Genomic DNA, 22,736 nt, shown 5'->3' with positions numbered 1-22,736 from the left:
TGAGGCTAGATTTGAGTTGAGACTTTTTTTGCAATTGTATATGGCTATCAGACATGTATGTGTCGCCGTAGCCGAGTGGTTAGAGTCTCGGTGTGATGGGCGACAGGTCGGTGGATCGATTCTTGCTTCAGCGGTTCTTTTCTCTTAAAAAGAAGTCGGTCGTAGACGCGCATTTTTGGCCCCTACGTTCGCACGCCAATATCGTATGCCCAATAAATCTCTGACAAGTGTTCATCTGATTAAGGAATAAGTTGCAAAAGAACTGCAGTTGCAGTCTATACCTGAACTACCAATTTTGTTACGGCACTGTCGATATTCGTCAAAGTCGGAAGAGCTATTATGAAACACACTCGAATGACAACGGATTCCTGTATTATTTCATCGATCAGATAAGACATGTATAGAGATAAATTGATGACAGCCCGCCGTGAGCATGCAACTTAACAACCAGTCCCAAGTTATCTTCATAAACGTCTAATATAAATCTTTTGACTTTAACTAGATTCCAAGTAAGAGGACTTAGGTATCCCCCTGGCGGCTGAAATGTAAAAGTTAAAGTTAGGGCATAGCTCCTATAGATGACGCTCTGATGGCTGGAAACTGATTATCTCGTCCCGTGATTACGCTAACAGCTATGCCGAACTTTTTTGTGCATGGTGATTCTTACATGAAAAGCTATCTAATAGCCTGCTTACCAGCGTGCGATTTTTACTTTTTATCTTAGGTTTCGCTACTTTTAGGTACTTTACCTTGCCAAGTGCCCACCTACTTTCAAAAGGTCAGCGCCGCCCCTGTCAATGCTGCGTGCTATCACCCATTGGTAGTGAGAAATATTGATCAATGAATGGCCATCGCCCAGCACCATTTGTCTTTCCATTGGCTACGTTCGCATAGTATGCACTATGCATTAGTGAATAGTGATGTCAATCACAGAAAATCAGAACACCGCTACCAAACCAAATACAAACAAAGACCATTGGAAAATACCGAAACCGAACCAATCGGTTGGACTGCAAATATCTATCTTATGCAACATATTCATTAGAAGAATGCCTACGTCTGATTTCTTAGGTGCACGCCGTTACAAATGTATAAAAAACGCACAATGACAGATGACACGAAAATCGAAGTCGCCGAGTGGATTCGAACCACCTACCTCTGAATCACCAGTCCCATACTCTAACCACTTCGCCACGGCGATAATGTACCCCCTATAGCTTAAATGTCAATAAGTTAAAACCTAGCTTCAATAGACGCCACCAGGGCGAGGACCGAAAGTATGACGCCACGCTGACGTCACTCAGGAGGCAAGCTATTGGTTGGCCGATTCGTGTAATACAATTGGCGAATACGCCACCCGGCTACGGCAGGGGCCCGGGAACGATTTTCAAGTTGGGGGGGCGAGCCTAAAATACCTGACATGATGCATATGAAACAGTGGCGTAGCTGGGACTCTTAGGGGACACGTACCCCCCCCCCCCATTGGGTTCAAAGGGACCCTCGGGTCCGACGGTCCCTGCGGCGCCATCTGACCGCTGAAGGTTAACGATGACCATATTTCGACTCAGAAGGGCCGGCTCGTTAGAACACCTCATGGGCCCTAAATAGCCACACTAAGATCTCCATAAGGGCCCCGCTCCGGGCTTCTGAGGACCTCTTACGGCTTTAAGGGTGCCTCGGTGGACTCCAAAGGCCGTTACTGGCCTCTGAGAGTTCTTATCGGCCTATGAGGGGCCAGTTCTAGGGGCATTTCCCACATGTGATGGTCCCACACTTATTTTTCTGAGGGCCGAATAACGGTAACTTTGGGGAATAACGGTAACTCATCGGCGCCTGTGAGGGCCCACAGCGGTGCCGGTGTCTCTAAGGGTTTCACACACGCCCAACTCTGAGTGCCTACACCAGTGCTTATTAAAGTCCTATATCGGTGGCTCTGCCTTCTGAGGACCCAACGGCCAACACCTGCGCATCTAAAGGCCCCCCATTGGTGACCTTTGAGGGCCCCACCGGCGTCTGACAGTACCATGCCGGTCTCTAAGTAAGGTCCCCACAAAACTTCTTCTGCCGGCCTAAGGGCCCCTTGCCGGTCACTGAGAACCCCCTGCCGGCTTGCAGAGGGTTCGCGTCAGCGGCTCTAAAGGCCCCACTCCCGTCTGTAACGGCTCCACACCAGCGTCTATGAGGGCCCACAGCAACACCTGTAAGGACCCTCACCGGCGCCTCTGAGAGAATCACAATAGCACCTCTGAGCGCCCACACTGGCACCTGCATGACGGCCCAGTGCCTCTAAAGGCCCCTTACCGGCGGCTCTGAGGGCCCTACGCCGGTGATTCTGAGGGTGCTACCGATAACCGAAGGCACCACACCAGTACTTAGTGTCGCTGAGCTTTTATCCCATACCGGCCTTCCGAGGGCGCCACCTAAGTGCACTCATTGCCCCACACCCCTCCCTCACACCCGGAGCGTGTAAACTGTGTTATGCCTATAGCAACGATTTTACCACCGTTGTACGTTATGTGCATATTTCTTAAAGTTGACTCAAAATGGTCCAGCATAAAATATGGTCTGCCAAACTCATGGCAAAGGTCAGGCCCAAACCAAAGCGGGATGACAATAGCAGATGTTGTCAAATCGATACTGTATCAACAGAAACAACTCAGATGGCAAGGAAAATGCCGTGTGTTGATGTTTAGATATATAAAGGAAACAAGAAGGAAAGAAGTATGGAAAAGGGAGGAAAGATATTTTCTCGCCGCCTCAATGTTGAGGGGGCGCCGCCCCCTCGGCTCTCAAGTTGGGGGGGCAAGCGCCCCCGCTGCCCCCCCTGTTCCCGGGTCTATGGGCTACGGGCGAGCTCGGCTTACGGGCAATCCCAAATGGGATAAAGTTTCCCGTCCAGTCCGGATCAGGGGGTTGCGGCGTGGAGGAAGATTTGAGTTTCCTGAGGATATTTTGAATACAGAAGCTCTTTATGAAACATGAAACATGTATTTTATATTATTTTAACGGTCAAAACAGCGGCCGATGTCGGTCCAACGTCGCCCCGACGTCGGCTGGACCTCAGCTATTGATCTCGGTCCGACGTCGGCCCGACCTCGGCTGGACGTCGGTACATGCGGGCATATCCGACATCCAGCCGACGTCGTGCCGAGGTTGGACCGACGTCGGGCCGACGTCGGCATGCCGATGCCGAGTTGCCGACGTCATCCCGACGTCGGCCGACGTCGGGCCGACGTCGGCATGTTTACTGGGATATATGTAGGATATGATAAAGTAGGGTAGTGTAAGGTAGTTAGGGTAAGGTAAGGTAGGGTAGGGTAGGGATTGAGGTTAAGTAGTGGCAGGGGTTGGGGCAGGGATAAAGTAGTGGCAGTGTATATAGGAGTAGGTATAGTGTGTTTCGTTTTCGCTCTTTCTGAACCGAGCGACATCACTTTCATGTAAATTCATTAATTTTTTGAAGGTGGGAGGGTCCCTTTAAACGTATGCGTAAGTCGCAAACCTGTATTCTAGTCATTTATGATTTATGGGACATAAGTCATGCGTCGCATTTGGCGAGTTTAATTTCACTTAGCCAAACAACTACTAGGCCAATTTCAAATGCAGTCATGGTCCAGCCTTTTAGCCTCAGCAGTAGGTATTTCAACACCTCAGGGTAGTATGAAAAATGCTCTTTCCAACAGAACCCTAGTAAAAAACGTGAACGGACAAAAAATAACTTTTATTTCGACATAAATATTGGCCTGTTTTTAAGGCATCCTGGTATGCCGTAAGATTTCGACCTAGCAATTGGTGTTCCCCCAATCATTGAAGCTTGAGCAGTGAAAAATATGAAAGCCTAATCTGTTTTGCATCATTAGTGATTCTCCTAGGGTGTTGCCATTTCTCCATAGGTGTTGCGAGTTGCTTTTGCAAAACGTGTTCCTGAAACGGCTCAATTTTTTGAGCCCTCAGCATTACGCCTATGGGAGCCTCTGACGTCACACGCTCAATATTTTGAGCGCTCAATAATTTGAGCTTTTCCCCCTTGTGCGTGGGACTGACCTATGCCAAAGGCAAAATTGCTAGGACAACGTTTTTTTTTTTAAAGAAATTGTATGCCCTTTTTTCTTAAATTCTATCAAATAGAGATGATTTTCGCATGGTCTAAGACACACCTACTAGGAAGGTAGGTAGGTATATATCATTTCGTCTCTCGCTCCCTTTTACTGCTTTACCTATTTCCCTCTTTCTCAGCCTATCCTCTCTTGTTTCCCTTTTTCCTTTTCCATCTCTGTTTTCTCTCCTCTGGTCCTTATCCCTTCCCTCCAGCCTTTCTTAGCGGTCTCTCTCTCTCTCTCTCTCTCTCTCTCTCCTTTCCCTCCTCTCTCTCTCTCTCTCTCTCTCTCTCTCTCTCTCTCTCTCTCTCTCTCTCTCTCTCTCTCTCTCTCTCTCTCCCCTCCCAATATTCTCAACTGCCGCAGCGTTGTAGGACTTGCTTCCAGACAGGTCCATGCGCTCCCCACTCTGCAGGCCCCAGCCCACACGGCCCAACCGCCCAAACACCCTCCAGCGGATGACCTCTGACCTCGGCGACTTGACCCCAGGCGACCGATCGTATCCCTCTCCACGCCTTCGCCCCGCTTCCCCTACTACAGCTGCGTAGTAATTGTAGCGTGTGCAAAGGTCACGTGACATTATTTACCTCTGCGGTTTGTTCGGCTGACAAGAGATGGCACTAGTGGTCTATGGATCAGAGGCGGGGCTAGGTTCTACGACTTCTTGGGGCACACTTTAGGGCAGAAAAGAGGTTTTTTGGCTCCCCATCCCAAAATGTTGCGAATATACAAAAACAAGTTAGATATTCGAAAATCGGACGCCCAAACGGATCATATAAAGTATCTTGCGCAACTGAGAATTGATCGGTCTTGAAACTACTGACCAAAAACGAGGTGATTAGTAGCAAGTGCTGGTGACTGTACATTTAACTACAAAATGGCACCACACCGATTTCATTCCGTCAAATCGTTTTCCAGTAGCATCGGTTTTCTTCCCACAGCCCTCAGCCCTGCTTCCCACAACTTCAAAGTACCGCAATATTTATGACCTCTAGCTAATTGCAAGAGATCTCATTGTTTCACATCAACGCATTAACAAATAACATCGATCGAATAACGATGACAATGGACTAGCACCACACAATGACCCACGTCAGCAGACAGCATGCCGCAGTCTGTATGCACTTGGAAGCATATTACTTCCACACATTCATGAAACGTCAGTATCCGGTCAGATCAGTGTCTCGACTGCCACCAAGCAACACTCTCCATCTCAGCCGTGGTTAGCACTTCACAGCCAATCAGTGGTTTGCTAGAGTTACAGCGCATCAATGTCTAAATCACCACGCACCCAGTTATGAGAATCGGGTGCCGCCCACGGGTGGCTCTCAGTCTGTGTGCGCCGGTCAGCCGCCGTTCACAGGGTGGCCAGAATGCGGCTGAAGGAGAGGCACAGTCCGGCCACCGTCTGGCCGCAGCCCCACAGCAGCGCGTAGAACGGCGGCATCGTGAACGCCGAGGCGCGGTACACGAACGCGATGGTGGCACTGGTGATGACGCCGGCGGTCAGCGGCCCGGCCACGCCCACCACCAGCATCAGAGGCGGCACCAGTCTGAAACACGGAGGCAGTCAGGGGCGGCACCAGTCTCCACCACACCGGGGCGGTGTTACACCGACGCTACTAGCGCATCTAGCGAGCTGACGTCATACACGAAGCCCATTGCTCCAACACTACCACAAGTGTGACGTCAGCTCGCGAGATGCGCTGGCAGCGTCGGTGAAACACCTCCCGGGGTCGGCGGCCCAGTCACACGCCCGGCTTTAGACGAGCCGCCAGGGGCCGTCCATCAGCGACCACCACCGGCAGACCAGCCATCAGCACAAAACACCGTCTGACGCAGAAGGTTCCCCGCAACTCAGATCACCGGGTCTGAACTCCTAGAGTTTTAGACACCTACGGGTAACACGTAGGTACTGACTTTTGAGTGTCTCGTGGGTGACAATGACTATGCGGTAATAGCATAGATGGCGAAAAGCATGGAACTGCGGGTGCTCGGGCACCACAAATCCGCCGCCCCTGAGGCGGTGACCGTGACCAATGCCGTCAGTTGCGGCCCCTTAGCCGACCGGCGTTGAATTGTGAGAGCTGGAAAACTCGCAGTATAGTAAAATTATCTACCTATGGCTGATCCGTAAAGCACTCTAAGTGATATAGTTAGCTGTGACGATTAGCCATTTGTTAAAAAAAACGAAGGAACTCCCAATAAAATTGCCAACACTCACTTTCCGATTTTATGTTTCCGCAGCGTGAAGAAGGCGATCGCTGCTGCGATAATGTGGATAAACATGGATGAAAACAGAGCCCAAAGGAACACTTGATACCACATTTCTGAAAGAAACCAACAATGCGTGTTAGGTTAGAGGAAGTGAGAGTATTACCATTTTAAAATGCTTCTGGACGATACCTTAATTAAAAGTAAAAACACTAGAAATAGTACGAGTAGTACGGAGGTCTCGTTCGTATAATGCCAGGAAATAGCAATTGGTGAATTATCAGCTAGCTATACCTATGTGCCAACGTACCTGCAAACGTATCCAGAGGATCTGATGGTGTGAGTCCAATAACATCGCTCAGAGTGTCCAACTCTGAGCTGAGAAAGTCCGTGGACATGACTAGCTCACAAGTGCCAGAAACCAGACTCACTTTGTTCAATGCATGACCATCTGGAAAACAAGAGTAGGGGAAGCCGGGGGAAGCCCGGCATAGTAAGCTCTTTTTCATTTTTATTACATACCATACGTGCTGTATAAAATGTTGATATCCTGCTAGCTAGCTAAGTTCATTGGCCGTGTTTTCCCAAAAATTCGGTTTCGTGGAATAAGTATAAGGTTGAGAAAATCGAGTTTTAAAAAAGTGTTGATTTTTCTGGGGTAAGCCCGGCATAGGGGTAACGCCGGCCACCTCCTCAGCGCTTTACAACGAGTTGATGAAACTATTGTGTGTTTTCCAAATATTAACGGAAAGTGAAATATTAAGGTACTGATTAGCTCTGGACATCTTAGAGTTTATGTCACACTGGTATTTTAGCTAGCGTCTACTACATATACAGTACAGGTCGATGAAAATCGTGATGCAAAATTGGCAAAAAATGTGTGTTTCAAAATTCCTTAAAATTTCTTTTTCTTTTTACCTTAATGCATCATATTGCATATCATTCGACTCGGCTGATGAAGAAGAACACAACGACACCATTTTTGAAGCTCTAGCTTCATTGTCTGTCGCGTTATCTGCAAAAACGTAGTTTGACCCTAGTTGACCTTAAGTGACATGACTGGGTTTGTCTATGATAACATGTTTATTTTCGAAATTTATCTTTGATCTAGGTGTAAACCAAACCTGCTCAGTACTTATTATCTCATGGAAAACAGTGGTTTAGTGGCATTGCTCTCGGCTGGGGGTAAGCTTGGCCACTCGCCCGGGGTTACCCCAATGTGCTAATTTTTATTTTAGAACAGCGATATTCGAAAAAAATGTCATACTTAAGCCAGCCTGCCTCGTCACCCCTCACTACAAACACTTAAACGGTCCTTACATAACATTCGTATAAATATTAGTACTGTATGGTATAACATTAACAGTGCAACATATCTCACTTTTTAGCTAAAAAACCCTTAAAATATCATTTTTGCGCTATAACTTTAACAATATGCATTTTTTGTCAGCCTTAACTTTTTTGCTGGCGTTACCTTAGCTGCCACGCTGAAAGGGCAAACAGTTGAGCATCTTATTGTGAATAATTTAGCCGGGAACGGGGTGGCCGGGCTTCCCCCGCGCCCGGGCTTCCCCCGGCTTCCCCTATGCAGGCATGCAATAAAAAGGATTAACTACTTTTTGGCCTAGCCAACCTACATTTACTGCTTACAGCCACTGCCATCCTCCATACTCTTGTAGCCCATCAACTTCTTTTGTTTGTGTTTCAGATTTAATCCTCACACAGCCTTTACATTTCTGAAACAAATTGAGCCTAGGGCTTTATGGCTAGGTAGGCACTCAAACCAATAGGTCCTACTGAAACATGCAAAGCTAATGCTATGATAAGCATGATGATAAAGGACACATTTAAAAAGCATGGTTAAGCACTATAATTGTAGTCAGCTTCAAGCCTTTATGACCAACTCATTTAGGACATTGGTGACTGGTGGTCAGTGGGCTCTCACAGGCAGTTAACCCATTTCACTTTTTTAAAGTTAAATGTGATTGAATTTGGTTTGAAATTTGGTTGAAAAATTTGATTGAAATTTGGCTTTGTCAAAGCTAGAGGTGAAAAGCCTATTAGGCAACTCCTATGATAACAATTCCCTGGCTCCTGAGCTGGGAGTTGAAATTCCAATTCAGTTGGAGTCGGTGGGAGTCAGGGCCGCCAAAGTCTTATGGACTCCTGAGTTGGAATAGAGATTGAATAGAGATTGCAATACTCTAGGTACACCTGTTAGCATAAAATATTGTATTTATTGCCAAAACCGATTTTATTGAAGCGAATACTGCTGCTTTGAATGGGCATATGAAGTATGAAGCACGAAAAGCAGGGGCCTTGGTAACAACTGGATTCAGTCAGCTAGCTGGCCAGCTAGTGATGTAAGATAGCTACCATGCTTATAAATATAAGCATGGTAGTAGATGGACATACATGTGAAAATGGCACTTAAGAGAAATTAATAGATTGATATTAAGTCTTTTGTACCTCAGTGTCCCAAAATTATATTTTTGTTTGGGTGTCAGAGGGCAAAAATGCTGACCAGAAAAGGATGAGAGTGAAAAATTGTCGGTCAGGTAAGACCCAAAAAGAGTGGGAAAATGATCAAAAACATCCATCTATCTACATTATTGTGACAGATGCAAAACAAACATTCGCGCAATCGCTCCTCTCTCGGTGGAATTGGGAGTGGAAAATTGGGCTTGAAAACTGGAGGTGAGAGTGGAAAATGATTTTCATTTGGATGTCGTTTCCCACCCACATCTGCAAATTTTGGCACACTGTTGTACCTAGCATTGATGTATAACAAGCTTTGCTAGTGCCATCGTACAGTGCAAGCTGGCAAATAATCCAGTTAATACCACAGTTCAAAAGCTGCCTGCCGGAAAGACCTCTTCACATACTGGGCGTTGATGCAATGGGTATGAAACAGATAGGGTTTACTGTTTACGCTTCTTATGTGAGGCAGTCTTTAGGCAAAAAATTCCAGCAGGCGGCTATTTTTCTGTTGGTTTAACTGGTCTCAGAACATGTTTTTTTACTAAGCATATTCACAGTTACACCCTTACACCCATGAGGGCTCAAACCAGCCCCTATCAGATTTTTGTAAATAGTTCACCTAAAAGCAGCCAATGGCTACAAAACTTGCAGAACTCTCAACTTTGCCATTTTTACAAATCAAAATTGCATTGCTATGGCCGAAACAGTAATGGAAAAAAACTTGTTGTTACTCTTGTTACCAATCCTGGCCACGTCCGTCAATTCAATATTTACTCACAAACTCAGAATCTTACGCGCAAGGTATAAAAGGATAAAAGGTACCTAAAGGCCTATAAAAAAAAAACAGTTTAATAATGCTCAATGCTGTGGCAGCTGTGTGCCGTACGATGCCAACCCGGCGTTCGATGTCTTTCGGACGGCGAAGATTCTACGCCGTCCGACCAATCACGTTTCATAATCGCAGCCGAGCCCCCACTGACCTTGGATGTGATTGGCCGGACGGCAAAGAATCTGCGGGAGATATCGAACGCTGCCCAAGATTTTTGATGTGATACAATACTGGCGCAGGACATGCAATAGGATTCATTTGTATTGGATGGTAGTTCGAGGAATTACGCTGCAATTACGCGCCTTTGGGCCTGTTCCAGCGCCTCCAGAAACCTCCAGAAAGCTCCAGAAAGCTCTAGAATCCTCCAGAGAGCGTTCCAGCGCCTCCAGAAAGCTCCAGAAAGCTCTCGCCAAAGCTCCAGAAACCTCCAGTAGCCTCCAGAGAGTTGAGAGGTCCAAATTTCTCTGGAGGCTCTGGTCTACAATTATGGCGCACATGTGACAATCACGAATGTAAACAAAGGACGTTTGACTGATTATTTTACAACTTGAATGTAAGGAAAATAACATTGCTATAATTTTGTAAATCTTTCTTAATAAAATTGAAAATAAATTTTTCGTTTCAAGAGAGAACAATCGTCATTCTTTTGGTATATGTGATGCCAATCTCCAAAAATCTCCAGATTGCGTTCCAGCGCCTCCAGTGAAACCTCTGGTAGAGCCTCCAGTCAAGAATTTCTACTGGAGGCGCTGGAACAGGCCCTATATCTTGCCATAATCCAACCAAATCCAACAAGAACAAGTGTTCCAGGTCCGAGGATTCTGGGAAGGTCAGAATTATGAATGTTGATGTTTTCTCTCGTATCGCCTTGCTCGTATCCATTCGTTTGTGATCCATAACGTGGGATCAGGGATTTTGAATTGTAAAATTATTGGCAGTTTTGTGGCTTGAGTGGAGACTAGTACATTAGCATAATTCTGAAGTTTTTTACACCACCAACATGCATCCTAGCCAACAATAAGGCAATGATAATGAATAAATTAAATTTAGTTTCAAAATCATTTCCTAATTACTTACGAAGGGCCTTATGGAAAAATGCGAATAATGCAGCACCTCTTGCAGATTGACATTCATTTGGTATTGAGCTAGGTGGCTAGGTACCTATGCAATATGATTGGTCAGCCTGTTATAAGCTTCCGCTGCAGATCACTGATCAAAACACAATTTAGCCTCTACCTAAGATGAAAGATAGCTCTGCCTGTATGAATGTATGTATTTTTGCACAAATATATTATTATTTTTTATTCATTTTGAGCAAAAATGATAAAACACTGATTTGAGGAAGCGTTATATTTCCTTCAAGATAAAGATACTGGGGTTAATGTCTAATGATGCATGTTTTGTAATGGTCCATATTCATACCACCAGCCATTCCAGATGGGATAAAGCACCCTGAGCTGACTTCCTCTATCAGAAACATGATAATCTGATTTTTGTTGTATTTGTATTTGTATTTTACGTCTGCAGGCTCTCCACATAAATAGCTGTGGCTATTATGAGCCTATAGTCAAAAAGGATAAAAGCAAATGAATCAGGACGCAAAGTCAAGAGGCAAAACACTCACATGTCACACACAAGCAACACATCCATTCGAAACATACAACTCGTACACACTCTTAAATATAATGGATATATTTTTGTGATTATCATGTACATAAATTCTATTTCTAGGAATGTTGTTATATTCCAAACATTTGGGACCTGCAAGATTTGAGTAAGATATCAAATGAAATTGCAAAACAAATTTTGAATGTGCTTACTGTGTACAATGAGCAGTTAAAATCAATTATAGTACACCAGACTCACAATTGGAAAAAACTGAGCCACATGCTCAGGCCTCAAGAACAATAAAGTTACTGTAACACAGGGTGTTAAGGGACAGTGGGCTGCAGGGTGCTTCCTAATTTGAGACAGTTAAATAAAATCTTAAGTGTGGTAGTTGACATCTGACACTGTTTTGTTCTTGACTATAGGACAAATGGCATGGTTTACATGCAAATGATTTGGTCCAAAAATGGTTTTGAAAATCATGCTGCATTTTCATAAAATTGAAACATCTCCAAAACTCTGTGTGTACCTGTACCACAGAAACTAGTAGGTGTACAGGGAAAATGAATGCATAGCTGTATTTTCACATATATTATACATGTTCCTGAAAGCCTTATACCAATCCACCCATTCATTCATCATTCCTCTTCCTCTTTTCTAGATGCATGCATAGTTGGAGGTGAAAGTGGGGTGCTAACTGCTAAGGGACAGGGAAGAAAAAAATAAAAAATAAGATCTAAATATAATTAAATAAAGTTTTCTTTCAGTAGGCATGGAAACCACCTAATTCCACATGAAATGCTGGCAAGTCCATGATCATATCTCTAACACATCACATGTTAGGTATATAACAAAGCACTTCAAAACTCCCTGTTCTACAATGATGGGCCAATGAAGACTGATGTAGGTAAATGTGATCTGTCATCATAAAAAGGTCAAAACAAAGAGGGCAACATAATGACAAGTGACTAGCTTCAAAGTGGGTTTTTGTTGATGACAGAAGGGTAGGTACTTTTTGGTTCTGTTTACCTTATAGCTAAGGTGCATTACATGTAATTGGCCGAAAAGCCCATTAGTGGCGAATGAAACTGACTTGTTTGGTGACAGAATATGCAGAACACTTCAATAAATTAATTGCGTGCCCTTTCACACCCCAATTGTGGGCATTTGATGACCATTTCTTGGAATTATATAGAAGTCCCTTAATACCCCACATCAGGGTGCTACGGGACAGTGAAGAGAAGTAATAAGAAAAAAAATATGCAGGGTATATATTTTTAAAATTTCAATGTAGCAGGCATGTAAAGCACCAAATTCCAGATAACATGCTGATAACTTGATGCTTCCATCTCCAACACTTCTTGAGTTATATAACAAAACACCTCAAAACTGTCCCTTAACCCTCGCCCGCACATGGGGGGGGGGGGGGTGCCATCCCCACCCCTGGTAATTTTTCTGCTCTGCACTCAACATTTTTAAAGCTAGAAGCCTGATTTTTCGTATAGCTGCTCCTCTATCCTTTCTTGATGTCCACTGACAATTTTAAGTTTCTGTAGTGTTTGGTTTCGTAGATATGACCTTGTTCTTCAGGTCATGTCATGACCCAAATGACAAATACCCAATACCTTGCGTTGGCAATGGTCTTGTGAGCTTTTAACATCTTGATTTCGGCCTTTTTTGCCAGTTTTACCTATCATGGAACATGTTCGACGATGTACAGATTTGAAGGTGTGGGTCAAGGTCAACCTAGGTCATCTAAAACATTGCGTTTTAGGCAAGCTGAATTAACTTTTCGTAAGTTTCTTTGACTGTATTTTTGGTAAAAGCTTCTCAGTTCATGATCTCATGTAATGTGGACACATAAACAATCGGTGCACACATCAGTACACGCACATACACACACAGACATACAAACACACGTCATTGACCTTGACCTTACTTGACCTGAAAGGACCTCAGCAGCAAAAACCTGGTCGGATAGTGTGACAAAGAGGTTCTAGTTTTCTATGTAGTTGGCTTGGCACAAAAAAAAAACGGCATCGTCATCGGTATATGATTAGCTGCGCACTTGATATCCAACGACCAACGGTGACCCAAAACAGCAACATTTTTTTTAGTTTTACCTGACGTTGAAGGTCAATGACTGACCTGAGAAGGTGAAACTGGGTATCATTGGATTTGTCTCTTCACAAGGAATCTTTTTGGTCTTTACCGCGAAGCTCTATCTCCAACAGGAACGAAATGGCGCGGGGGGGGGGGGTGGCAACCCCCCGTGTGCGTTCTAGGATGGGAAAATGGCATGTGCGGCACGGGGGGTCGAACGGACCCCCCTCTCCTCGGTTTTCGCAAATAACTCGCAAAAAAGCGGCCGATCGCGACAAAATTTTCAGTACCCTCGAGTTGATAAATTTTACACCTACCCTGAAAATTTCATGACCCTGACCCAAATGGCCTTTGACCTGTGAAGTGTGGCCTATTTCTTTAGGTCATGTTTGACCGGAATCGGGATTCTGCGTATGTCGGCTCGCATTAGCCGCGCGTTTGCAGTCTTTTCGTGTTTCCAAGCGTTCAAACATGTGATATGATGTTGCTCCCGTGCACAAGGGTGGGTTTCAAGGTCACCTGAAGTTCAGGTTTGATGACCTCGGTTCATTTTTTTCGAGTTGTACATGTTTCTAGGCTAGTTTTTGCAGCTGAATCGAATTTAGCAACCGGCAGGACCTACTGACCCTACGGGTCGACCTGACTTGACTTGACCAGACTTGGCCCAAATGCATGAAGACATCATCTGTGATCAAAACTAACATGATATTCGTGATCAGCGCCCCTCAAAACCTCACAGCAGCCACGCTTTGTGAGTGTGACGTATTAAACAGTCCCGATTTTCCCGATTTTTAGGTCATTGACCTGACCATTGGTCAACCAATGACCTAGAACCTGAAAATTGGGTATCTTCGGCTTTTTCTCGTCACGGGCAAGGCAACATGCTCGTTTTTTTCCGCGAAGCTCTAGCTCGATCAGGGGCGAAACTGCAAGGGGGGGGAGGGTCCAACGGACCCCCGTACATACGTTCGAGGCTGGCAAAGCACCAATAAGGGTGAAGGATAACACCCCGTTTAATGGTACCTAGAATATTGTCAAAACAGTCACTGACCTCCAAAAGTACAAAACTGCCACCAAATTCTGCAAACAGGAGAACCTTGTGGCACAGATTGCCAGGGTTGCAAAACAAGTGGCATGGTGTATGATTCTGATTAATTCTACCAAACCCGCCCCAACCTAACCTAGCCTATCCTTAACTAGCCATACATGAATGTGCATACACATAACCTAGCTTAACCCTAACAATATGCAATGCACTGAGCTTGTTGGCAGTGCAATCGCCAGTGTCTTTTGACTTAGTGCAAAACAGATATCATAAGTATTCATGTCTTGTGGTTAGTGTCTTATGATTTAGCATGAAATATAGTTTTCAGTTCATGTGTCGCCTTGGAGGCTAAGATAGTGTGTTTTTTCATTTTTTATTTTGTGAATTCACACAGTTCTGAGGGTGGGATAAGGCTTGTGACACCCAATTAGGAGTCCTTTTGTCAGGTAGGTAACTGATACTTAACCCGCGTACCGACGGGGGTCTGCGCCAGCTTACAACCGACGGGGGGGGGGGGCCTGAGATCTCGAGAACGAAGCAAGATAGCGACAGGCGGTAAACGGCGTAGGGTACGCACGGACAAGGTCTACCATTTTTACAAAGGTCATTTCAGGTCAGGTCAAAGATAACGTCGCAGGGGTAAAAAAAAGCCAAAATGGCGGCGCTGGATATGAAGTTTTTCTCAAATAACGTTAGAATTAGTCAAGGTAGGAACAAGCTAAGGGCATCATCGTGATCCTCTCGTCAATGCGCATCGAATCATATACGTATATGTTGACCTGGAAAGGTCAAGGTCAAATTTTGACCTCAGGTCACGTGACCTCGAGGTCATCATGTACATCATTCGATGCGTCTTGACGAGCTGAACACAATGAGAGAATCCGCGTGGCTGTAGCTTGTTCCTGTACGGAGTTATTGGCCAAAAACCTTTGGTGACCTTTGATGACGTCACATGACCTTACAGCTGCCCAACAGCAAAACAGACCTCAAGGTAGTGAAGGTTGATCGTATATGAAGTCATGTGTGGTATAGGGGAGAGTGGGGTAATTTGGCCGGTGGTATAAATTGGCCGCCCCCACCTGTACGAGGTCTAATAAAAGTGAGTGAAATAACTCTAGTCTCTATTCATTTGTCATGGGTAGAAATAACTGGAGGACAAATGTCAAAACTTTGCCCCCCGTAGTTTTATTCAAAATTAATAAAACGTTAATTTCATTAGAAAATGGTAACTTTTACTTCTGTTTACAAAGTTGTATAACATGTAGTATTTGGGCTAAAAACGAATTCAGACATTATAGCGCCATTCTTGGGGGTGTTCAGCGGTTCCAAGAGCAATTTCATCTAATTCCGTATAGCCGTGATGACTTTATACACAAACATTTTCAGATTGGCAATGAGGGGTAATTTGGCCGGGACTAGCGGGGTAACTTGGCCGGTGCGCTCAAGGTCACTATGCTGGGACGGCCGAGGTTTCATGGTCAATTGTACCATAAATGGCATGATCCATGACCAACTTTGACTACTTTGATGCCTTGCTTCCGATTGGTCAACTGTAAGAGCATGTGACGTCATCAAAGGTTACCAAACGTTTTTTGCTAATAAATCCTTACATAAAAATGATACAGCCGCACAAATGGTCTCATTCTGTTCAGCTCGCCAAGGCGCATCGAATGATATGCATGATGACCTTGACCTCACGTAACCTTGAGGTCAAGCGACCTGAGGTAACGTGACCTGAAGCCAACCTTGACCTTGACCTTGACCTTGACCTCTCGAGGTCAACACATAGATGTTTCGATGCGGAATGACGAGAGAATTACGATGGTGTTTTTAGTTTTGGTCTAGCTTGATTACTTCAAAAGTTATTCGTTAAAAACTGTCTTCGCATCTAGAGCCGCTAATTTGGCTATTTTGACCCCTGTGACCCCATGAGTCAACATCCAAAATGTGGCAAATGCGTCATAGGACACACGTCATTGCTGAATCTGAAGCTGACTCGCAATATAACAGAAAATCTCGACCGCAAACTAACACCGGCCAAATTACCCCACACCCCCGGCCAAATAACCCTGCTAGTGGGGCAATTTGGCCGCCTTGCAGACCTTTGTAATACGTCACAATTTCAATATAAGTAATTACTCTATCATTTCAAGTTCACTGTCCAGTAAAGTAAAATGAATGCGACACCTGCCAGCGTTGAGAAAATGCAGAAATGTGTCGTCAATTTTAAGTTGCATCGTTTTCTAAAAAAAGTGGCCAAATTACCCCACTCTCCCCTACATATGGGGCTATTCCGATGCGTATTAGTGAAAAAAAAAACAGGGAGTTGATTTTTTCCCCATTGACTTATAACGGGGAGATTGAGAGTTTAGATCATCGATATCGAAATTCCGAGATATGCAAATTGTAGCTACCAACGACCAAATAACATCCTGCGACTTTCAAAGGCCTCCGTCATCCATTGTAGCTCTGACACGGTGGCAAAGTTGCAAAAAAGTGACTTAAGGTTGGGTCATTCAAAGTGACCTGGTGACCTGATCTTAAAAGTTAGGAGGAACTTGCACACCATGTGTAAAATTGATGAGAGAATAGTCACGCCAAATTTCGCGGCGCCGCGGTTTTCCCGCTATTCACGAAAAACCTCGGGGGGGGGGGGGGGGCGGATAACCGCCCCCAGTCGGTGCCCGGGTCAAGAGATGTTGTTCTTACCTTTTATTTAATAATTTATTTATCTATTTATTCATTTATTTATTTATTTGTTTATTTATTTATTTGTTTTACTTTTACTGACAAATGTAGCATTCATACTTTTCATGGTTTATATTTTGGTAGCAGGCAGGGGGTGTTCTCCAACCTGCAGCCTTTCAACTTTATGAAAAGTGAGTACTCACTTGCACTAGCACTGTCAGTGACCATGAACATTATAAACAAAAATCATAGTTATCAATCAACACGAGCCATACGCTTTTTGGCTTGTCCACTTATTAGTCAGTGACGATTTTGACTGCGAGAGCATTAAACTTCGCGGGCCCGGGGGGGGGGGGGGGGCGTTTAGTGCTAACGCCCCCCCCCCCCTGGCGAATATTGGCGATCCCCCCCCCTGGTGAATATTGGCGATAGCCGCGAACGCTTCGGGATAGGAAAGCGAAACTTTCAGTTCATTTTCCCTTATCAATTTGACATCTTCTGGAATAACATTTTTGAACTAGCCCCCTTGGTGTCGTCACAGGGTCGAGTTTTCTAGACCCCTGCACAGCAAATTTTAGCGCCAGAGATGTGAGCTTCAAATAACTAGCTGCCAAAAATAGAGTTTTAGAGATAATAATAAATTACGAGCACGGCTGTGTAACGTTTGACGTAAGGAAAAATATAAAAAAAAAAGTTTTTTGAAAACCTGAGGTCAGAGGTCAGGTCAACAACCCGAGCTGTGGTTTTAGTTTTTCGCGAATAACTCCTACAAAAATGGTCCTAGAGCTACGGCAGTGGTACCAACGCATTCATCTTGTCAAATAGCGTCTAATGACATATAGGGGAGGTTGGGGTAATTTGGCCGCTTTTTTAGAAAACGATGTGACTTAACCCGGCAGTTGCTGGGGTATTTCGCCACCCACCGTTTGCTGGGGGGGGGGGGGGGTGCGTTAAACGCCCCCAGCCGATAACTCGAGAACCAATAGGCGCAGCGAAACGCACGAGGCGGCAAACGAAAGAACGCAACGAGACGCTTCAGATGAGTACTTAGTCTTACAGATGACAGACAGTCTATGAGTACAGATGAGTCTTAGGGGGGCCGAAACGCCCCCCCCCCTACGGGTGGTAGGGTCCGCCGATAACCCTACGGGGCGCGGGTTAATGACCCAAAAGTGGGTAAAATCGGGACCTTTGAGAACTTCATAAAGTTATGGTTTTTGTTGTTGTTTCAAGGTGCTGATTACGAATTTCATGTAAGTTTGGATCAAAGATGATGTGTTCATGCATTTCGGCTCGGTCGGGTCAAGTCAACCAGTAGGTAGGCCTCCCGTGGGCATAGTAGGTGTCAACCACCACTGAAAGCTTCGTAATATGCTACGTAATATGCTAATAGGCACTAAAACTACTTCGTACAATGTAAATGTTAAACTGGGCGCTAAATTCGCAATCAGCTCTAAATACTACCATATAAATATGTTAAACTCGAAAAAATGAAAAAAATGAAAAAAAGGTCATCAAAAGTCAATGATCTTCACCTGACATTTATGTAACCTTGACACCCCAAAATGCATGGGGCAAACATAATTTCACGTGTTTGAAGTTTGAACATTTACAACTACAAAAAAAGACTAGAAACGTGCGGGTTATGTGCGATGACATAGGGGAGAGTGGGGAAAGATGCCCAGGGTTTGACTATATCACATATTATTCGAAAATGACGATCGGAAAGCCAAAACTTGGAGTTTCAACGGAAGCCGACATCATTTTTCTCCTAAAATATCACAATTTCGTGCCTGAAATATGATAACTTTTTTTGCTATTAGGCATTTTCCTGAAGAAGTGAAAGGGGGCATCTTACCCCGCAGGGTGGAAAAGACGCCCCCTGGCGTTGGGTAAGATGCCCCCCTGCACTATAAGTGACATAAATAGGCACGTGAATCGCCTGAACGAATCAGTAGTCCCTTCCAGCCTGCAGTAGACACCAAACGTCATCGTAAGGGCTCTCAAAAGTAGTCGTAAGGGGCTTCAGAGGTCATCGTTAGGGCCATCATAGTCCAGCGTGGCCAAACAAGCTTCCGTGGTGGCGTTCGGAGACCACTGTGGGGCCCTTATAGGTCTTCATGATGCTTGAGGGCCCTCGAGCCCATCGTGGGGACCTCAGATGCCAGCGCGGCCCGTGGAGCCAACGTGGGAGCCCTCAAAGGATGTCGTGAGGGGCCCTGGAACCAATAATGGGGCCCACAGAGGCCGTCGTGAGGGCTCTCAGAGTCAGATGCCGCCCAAAAAGTCGCTGTGTGGGCCGAGAGACCGGCATGGGGAGCACTCGACCGTACCGGACTCTCAAGTAGTCCCAGATCGGCTTTTGTCTCTCATCACAAGTATGTAATAAATGATTTGACGGGCTGCTTGAGGGACAGCCTACGGATTTAGGGGGGCGTCTTTCCCCATCAGGACAGGGGGCATCTTACCCCAAGGTACCGAAGTAACATTAAATCAGCACAATTGGTTAGCCATAAAACTACACCCTGAAACAAACTGTTTGGGACACAGTACACGCATGTTAATGTATCACGACTATAGCAAGGGACGCAAAAATTATCTACCTTCTTTGATATTTACAATGTTTTGACGCCAAAATATTTTTTGAAAGCAGCAAATAAAAAACATGCAATCACCAGCCAGCCGTTGCCCAACTGAGCTTCGCAAATTTTTGTGCAGTTAACAAGGCAGGCTTCCGCTTTACGCTAAGAACATTAATTTCCAGGTCCGATTCTTTGTTTCCCCGCTAGAGGGGGTGGGGCGTCTTTCCCACCCTGGGCATCTTACCCCACTCTCCCCTACTCCGATTTTGGCCAAATATGGTCTTGGGAAACAGGTCAAAAGTCAATGGTCATGTAGGTCAGGGTCATGCATTGCTTTCAGGGTACGTGTAAACTTGAGCAACTAGACTGTACTGAAATTTTTGTCGTGGTTGGTCACTTGTGCGAGTTTTTCGCGAATAACCGAAAGGGTCCGTTCGACTCCCCCTAAAACTGCGAGGCGTTTAAGCTAACTTATAGCACCCGAGTTGGTTCAGTCTAGGATTATGCTATTTTGATGTTAGTATGCCAGTGTGGTAAATACTTGTCATTTTGTAATGCTTCATAAATACTTCATTGTTTTGAAAACTTAGCTTTATTCTGCTACCGACAAAAAAAAAACTGTTTTTACATCAAACTTTGCATTGAACTTTACCTCTGTCAAAGTGTTCCCTGACCCATGTAGCGGTGAGTAAATAATGTCCCGTATTTCTAAAATGTAACACTTTCTAGTTATGAGAATTTAGACCCGATGCTCTGCACATTCATCAAGACGCAGTTATGCTCTCCCCTCAGTTTTGTCGGCGCTTGCAATGTTTGCTCCCTGCTTTTTGTTACTGGGACTGTTGCTGATGGCATTTCCATTTCTGGCTAGATGGAGTGATGGAGGCGGCCAGCACAGCTGCGGCCGCGGCGGCCGCCGTGGCCTCTGGCGGCGACGCAAAAGGCATGGACAAGAATACTTTGGTGGCAGTTCTACAATTTCTGAACAAGAACAACCTGCAGGGAGCTGAGCAAGCGCTCAGGAAGGAGACGGGCTTCTTTGATGCTGTGTCAGCCGCCGGATCCGGCGGTCAGGCTTCGTCAGACGTCGGCACCGTTCTCTCTGTTTACAAGAGCGAGGGAGACCCGGATGCATACGTCAGCAACTATGTCAGTCTCAAGGCGTTTGTGGAGAAGTCGCTGGACGCCTACAAGTATGAGCTGGGCCAGCTGCTGTTTCCGGTGTTCGTGCACATGTACCTGGAGCTAGTGTTCAACAACCACCCTGCCGACGCCGAGGCTTTTCTGGCGCGCTTCGGGCCGGACCAGGAGGACTTCTTTCAGCAGGATGTCCAGAAACTGAGCCACGTTACGTGTCCGGAGCACATGCAGGAAAATGAGCTGATACAGCAGTTCCGCTCTAGCGCCTACACGGTGCGCATGTGTCGCGACAGCCACGTGCTGCTGAAGCGGCACCTCTCGGAGAAGCAACACAGTCTTCTGCTAGGCCTGGTGCAGGACCATGTGGTGCTTGACGTGTTTGAGGGCGTGCCTCGCTCCAAGCAGCTCATCCACCTCACGGCCGGCGCGCTCGAGGGCGATCCCGGCAGACAGGTGAACAAGATTAAGATGTTGTTCGGCCTTCTGAGGGAGCCAGACATCCAGCTCACTGTGCCCGTGGAAGAAGACGACGAACCGGAAGGTGACGACAAGCCGAAGAAGAAGAAGGCAAAAAAGGACGCGCTCGTCTCCAAGAAGAGCAAGAACGACCCGAACGCGCCGAACCCCAGCCGAATCCCGCTGCCAGAGCTCCGCGACATGGATAAGCGCGAAAAGGCCAAGAGTCTGCGCGAGGCGATGAAGCGCGCCACTCTTGGGCCCGACTCTTTGCCCTCCATGTGCTTCTACACATTCCTCAACGCTGCCGACAACGTCTCCTGTGTGACCCTCTGTGAGGACAGCAGCATGATGGCCGTCGGGTTCAGCAGCAGCACTGTCCGAGTGTGGAGTCTGATCCCGCAGAAGCTCAGAGCCATGAAGTCTGCTGATGAGCTGGCCGACATTGACAAGGATGCGGACGACGTCCTGGTGCGGATGATGGACGAGCGCTCGGCGGAGCAGAGCCGCACTTTGGCGGGCCACTCGGGGCCCGTGCACGGCGTCAGCTTCTCGCCGGACCGGACGCTGCTGCTCACGTGCTCCGAGGACGGCACCATCCGGCTGTGGTCACTGCAGACCTGGAGCTGCCTGGTCTGCTACAAGGGCCACGTGTTCCCTGTGTGGGACGTGCGATTCTCGCCGCACGGACACTACTTCGCCTCCGGCGGCCACGATCGGACGGCGCGCCTGTGGGCCACCGACCACCACCAGCCGCTCCGCATCTTCGCCGGCCACCTCGCCGACGTCGATGTGGTGGAGTTTCACCCCAACTCGAACTATGTCGCCTCGGGCAGCAGCGACCGGTCGGTGCGCGTGTGGGACGTCAGCACCGGCAGCTGTGTCCGCGTCCTCACCGGGCACAAGGGTGTGGTGTACGCGGCGGCGTTCTCGCCGGACGGCCGGTTCCTGGTGTCGGGCGGTGCCGACGGCGCCGTGCTCTGCTGGGACCTGGCCAGCGGCCACCTGACGGCGGCGCTGTGTCAGCACACGGACACCGTCTGCTGCGTCCAGTTCAGCCGCGACGGCGCTGTGCTCGCCTCCGGCGGAATGGACGACTGCATCAAGCTGTGGGACTTCCAGAAGGCCACCGAGGACTCGCTGGCTGAGGAGGTGGGCGCCGCGCAGCCGGCCGACGCCAAGGTCGGCGCCGAGCTGGCGCTGGCCTCCTTCGCCACCAAGCACACGCCCGTTCTGGTGCTGCACTTCACGCGGCGCAACCTACTGCTGGCCGCCGGCCCGCTGCAGACGTAGGCGGCGCGCCCTCGCACGCGCGCGCCACTCACCTGATACGCCGCTGCCCGCTGGCATGTCCTCGCCCGGGCCAACACTGCCCGCTGGCCAGACCATTTTCTTTGCATAGTGCATGTGAATACATGAAATTTGTTTGAAAAAGGGTTTGTTATCGTCTTACGAATCGGTCAATTCTGGAACACCCTGTAGCTTATGATATC

At 46.7% G+C, this 22,736-nt stretch overlaps 3 protein-coding genes across 21 annotated transcripts in view; 2 read left to right on the top strand and 1 right to left on the bottom strand.

Moving 5' to 3' along the window:
• Positions 1 to 5,061: 5,061 nt before the first annotated feature.
• On the bottom strand, positions 5,062 to 9,709 carry LOC122393008 (transmembrane protein 170A-like). 9 transcript variants are annotated; one of them, XM_043388484.1, is made up of 4 exons: positions 9,688 to 9,709; positions 6,622 to 6,762; positions 6,322 to 6,427; positions 5,062 to 5,650 (listed from the first exon to the last, which is right to left on the bottom strand). In XM_043388484.1, the coding sequence occupies exons 2-4, from the start codon at positions 6,707 to 6,709 to the stop codon at positions 5,455 to 5,457; spliced, it is 390 nt and encodes a 129-aa protein (XP_043244419.1). In that variant the 5' UTR covers positions 6,710 to 6,762; positions 9,688 to 9,709; the 3' UTR covers positions 5,062 to 5,454. The 9 variants fall into 9 exon arrangements, with proteins under 9 accessions (XP_043244419.1, XP_043244414.1, XP_043244421.1 ...); XM_043388479.1 differs by having other exon boundaries at positions 9,679 to 9,699; XM_043388486.1 differs by lacking the exon at positions 9,688 to 9,709 and adding an exon at positions 9,615 to 9,666.
• LOC122393005 (transcription initiation factor TFIID subunit 5-like) lies at positions 9,589 to 22,677 on the top strand. 9 transcript variants are annotated; one of them, XM_043388471.1, is made up of 2 exons: positions 9,589 to 9,610; positions 20,519 to 22,677. In XM_043388471.1, exon 2 carries the CDS (start codon positions 20,527 to 20,529, stop codon positions 22,534 to 22,536), a length of 2,010 nt encoding a protein of 669 aa, XP_043244406.1. In that variant the 5' UTR covers positions 9,589 to 9,610; positions 20,519 to 20,526; the 3' UTR covers positions 22,537 to 22,677. The 9 variants fall into 9 exon arrangements, with proteins under 9 accessions (XP_043244406.1, XP_043244409.1, XP_043244408.1 ...); XM_043388474.1 differs by lacking the exon at positions 9,589 to 9,610 and adding an exon at positions 10,462 to 10,495; XM_043388473.1 differs by lacking the exon at positions 9,589 to 9,610 and adding an exon at positions 10,477 to 10,505.
• Positions 10,265 to 22,736, top strand: part of LOC122393007 (valacyclovir hydrolase-like) — a 41,383-nt gene continuing 28,911 nt past the window's right edge. For all 3 annotated transcript variants that reach the window (XM_043388477.1, XM_043388475.1, XM_043388476.1), the window contains exon 1: positions 10,265 to 10,450. The gene's annotated coding sequence lies outside the window, so the exon portion shown is untranslated. The remainder of the gene's footprint in view (positions 10,451 to 22,736) is intronic.

The sequence above is a fragment of the Amphibalanus amphitrite genome, unplaced genomic scaffold, assembly GCF_019059575.1.
Source record: "Amphibalanus amphitrite isolate SeventyFive unplaced genomic scaffold, NRLGWU_Aamphi_draft 000511F_arrow, whole genome shotgun sequence".
Lineage (NCBI taxonomy): Eukaryota > Metazoa > Arthropoda > Thecostraca > Balanomorpha > Balanidae > Amphibalanus > Amphibalanus amphitrite.
The sequence above is the reverse complement of the archived record's forward strand: the minus strand, read 5'-3'. Positions and strand labels throughout refer to the sequence as shown.

What these genes read in the sequence shown, in the direction of transcription:
- LOC122393008 (XM_043388484.1), bottom strand. Translation starts at nt 6,709, where the DNA reads ATGTCCACGGACTTTCTCAGCTCAGAGTTGGACACTCTGAGCGATGTT. An exon ending in TCCTCTGGATACGTTTGCAG is followed by an intron (nt 6,428 to 6,621) that starts GTACGTTGGCAC and finishes GGTTTCTTTCAG; the next exon opens with AAATGTGGTATCAAGTGTTC. An exon ending in CGGAAACATAAAATCGGAAA is followed by an intron (nt 5,651 to 6,321) that starts GTGAGTGTTGGC and finishes TCCGTGTTTCAG; the next exon opens with ACTGGTGCCGCCTCTGATGC.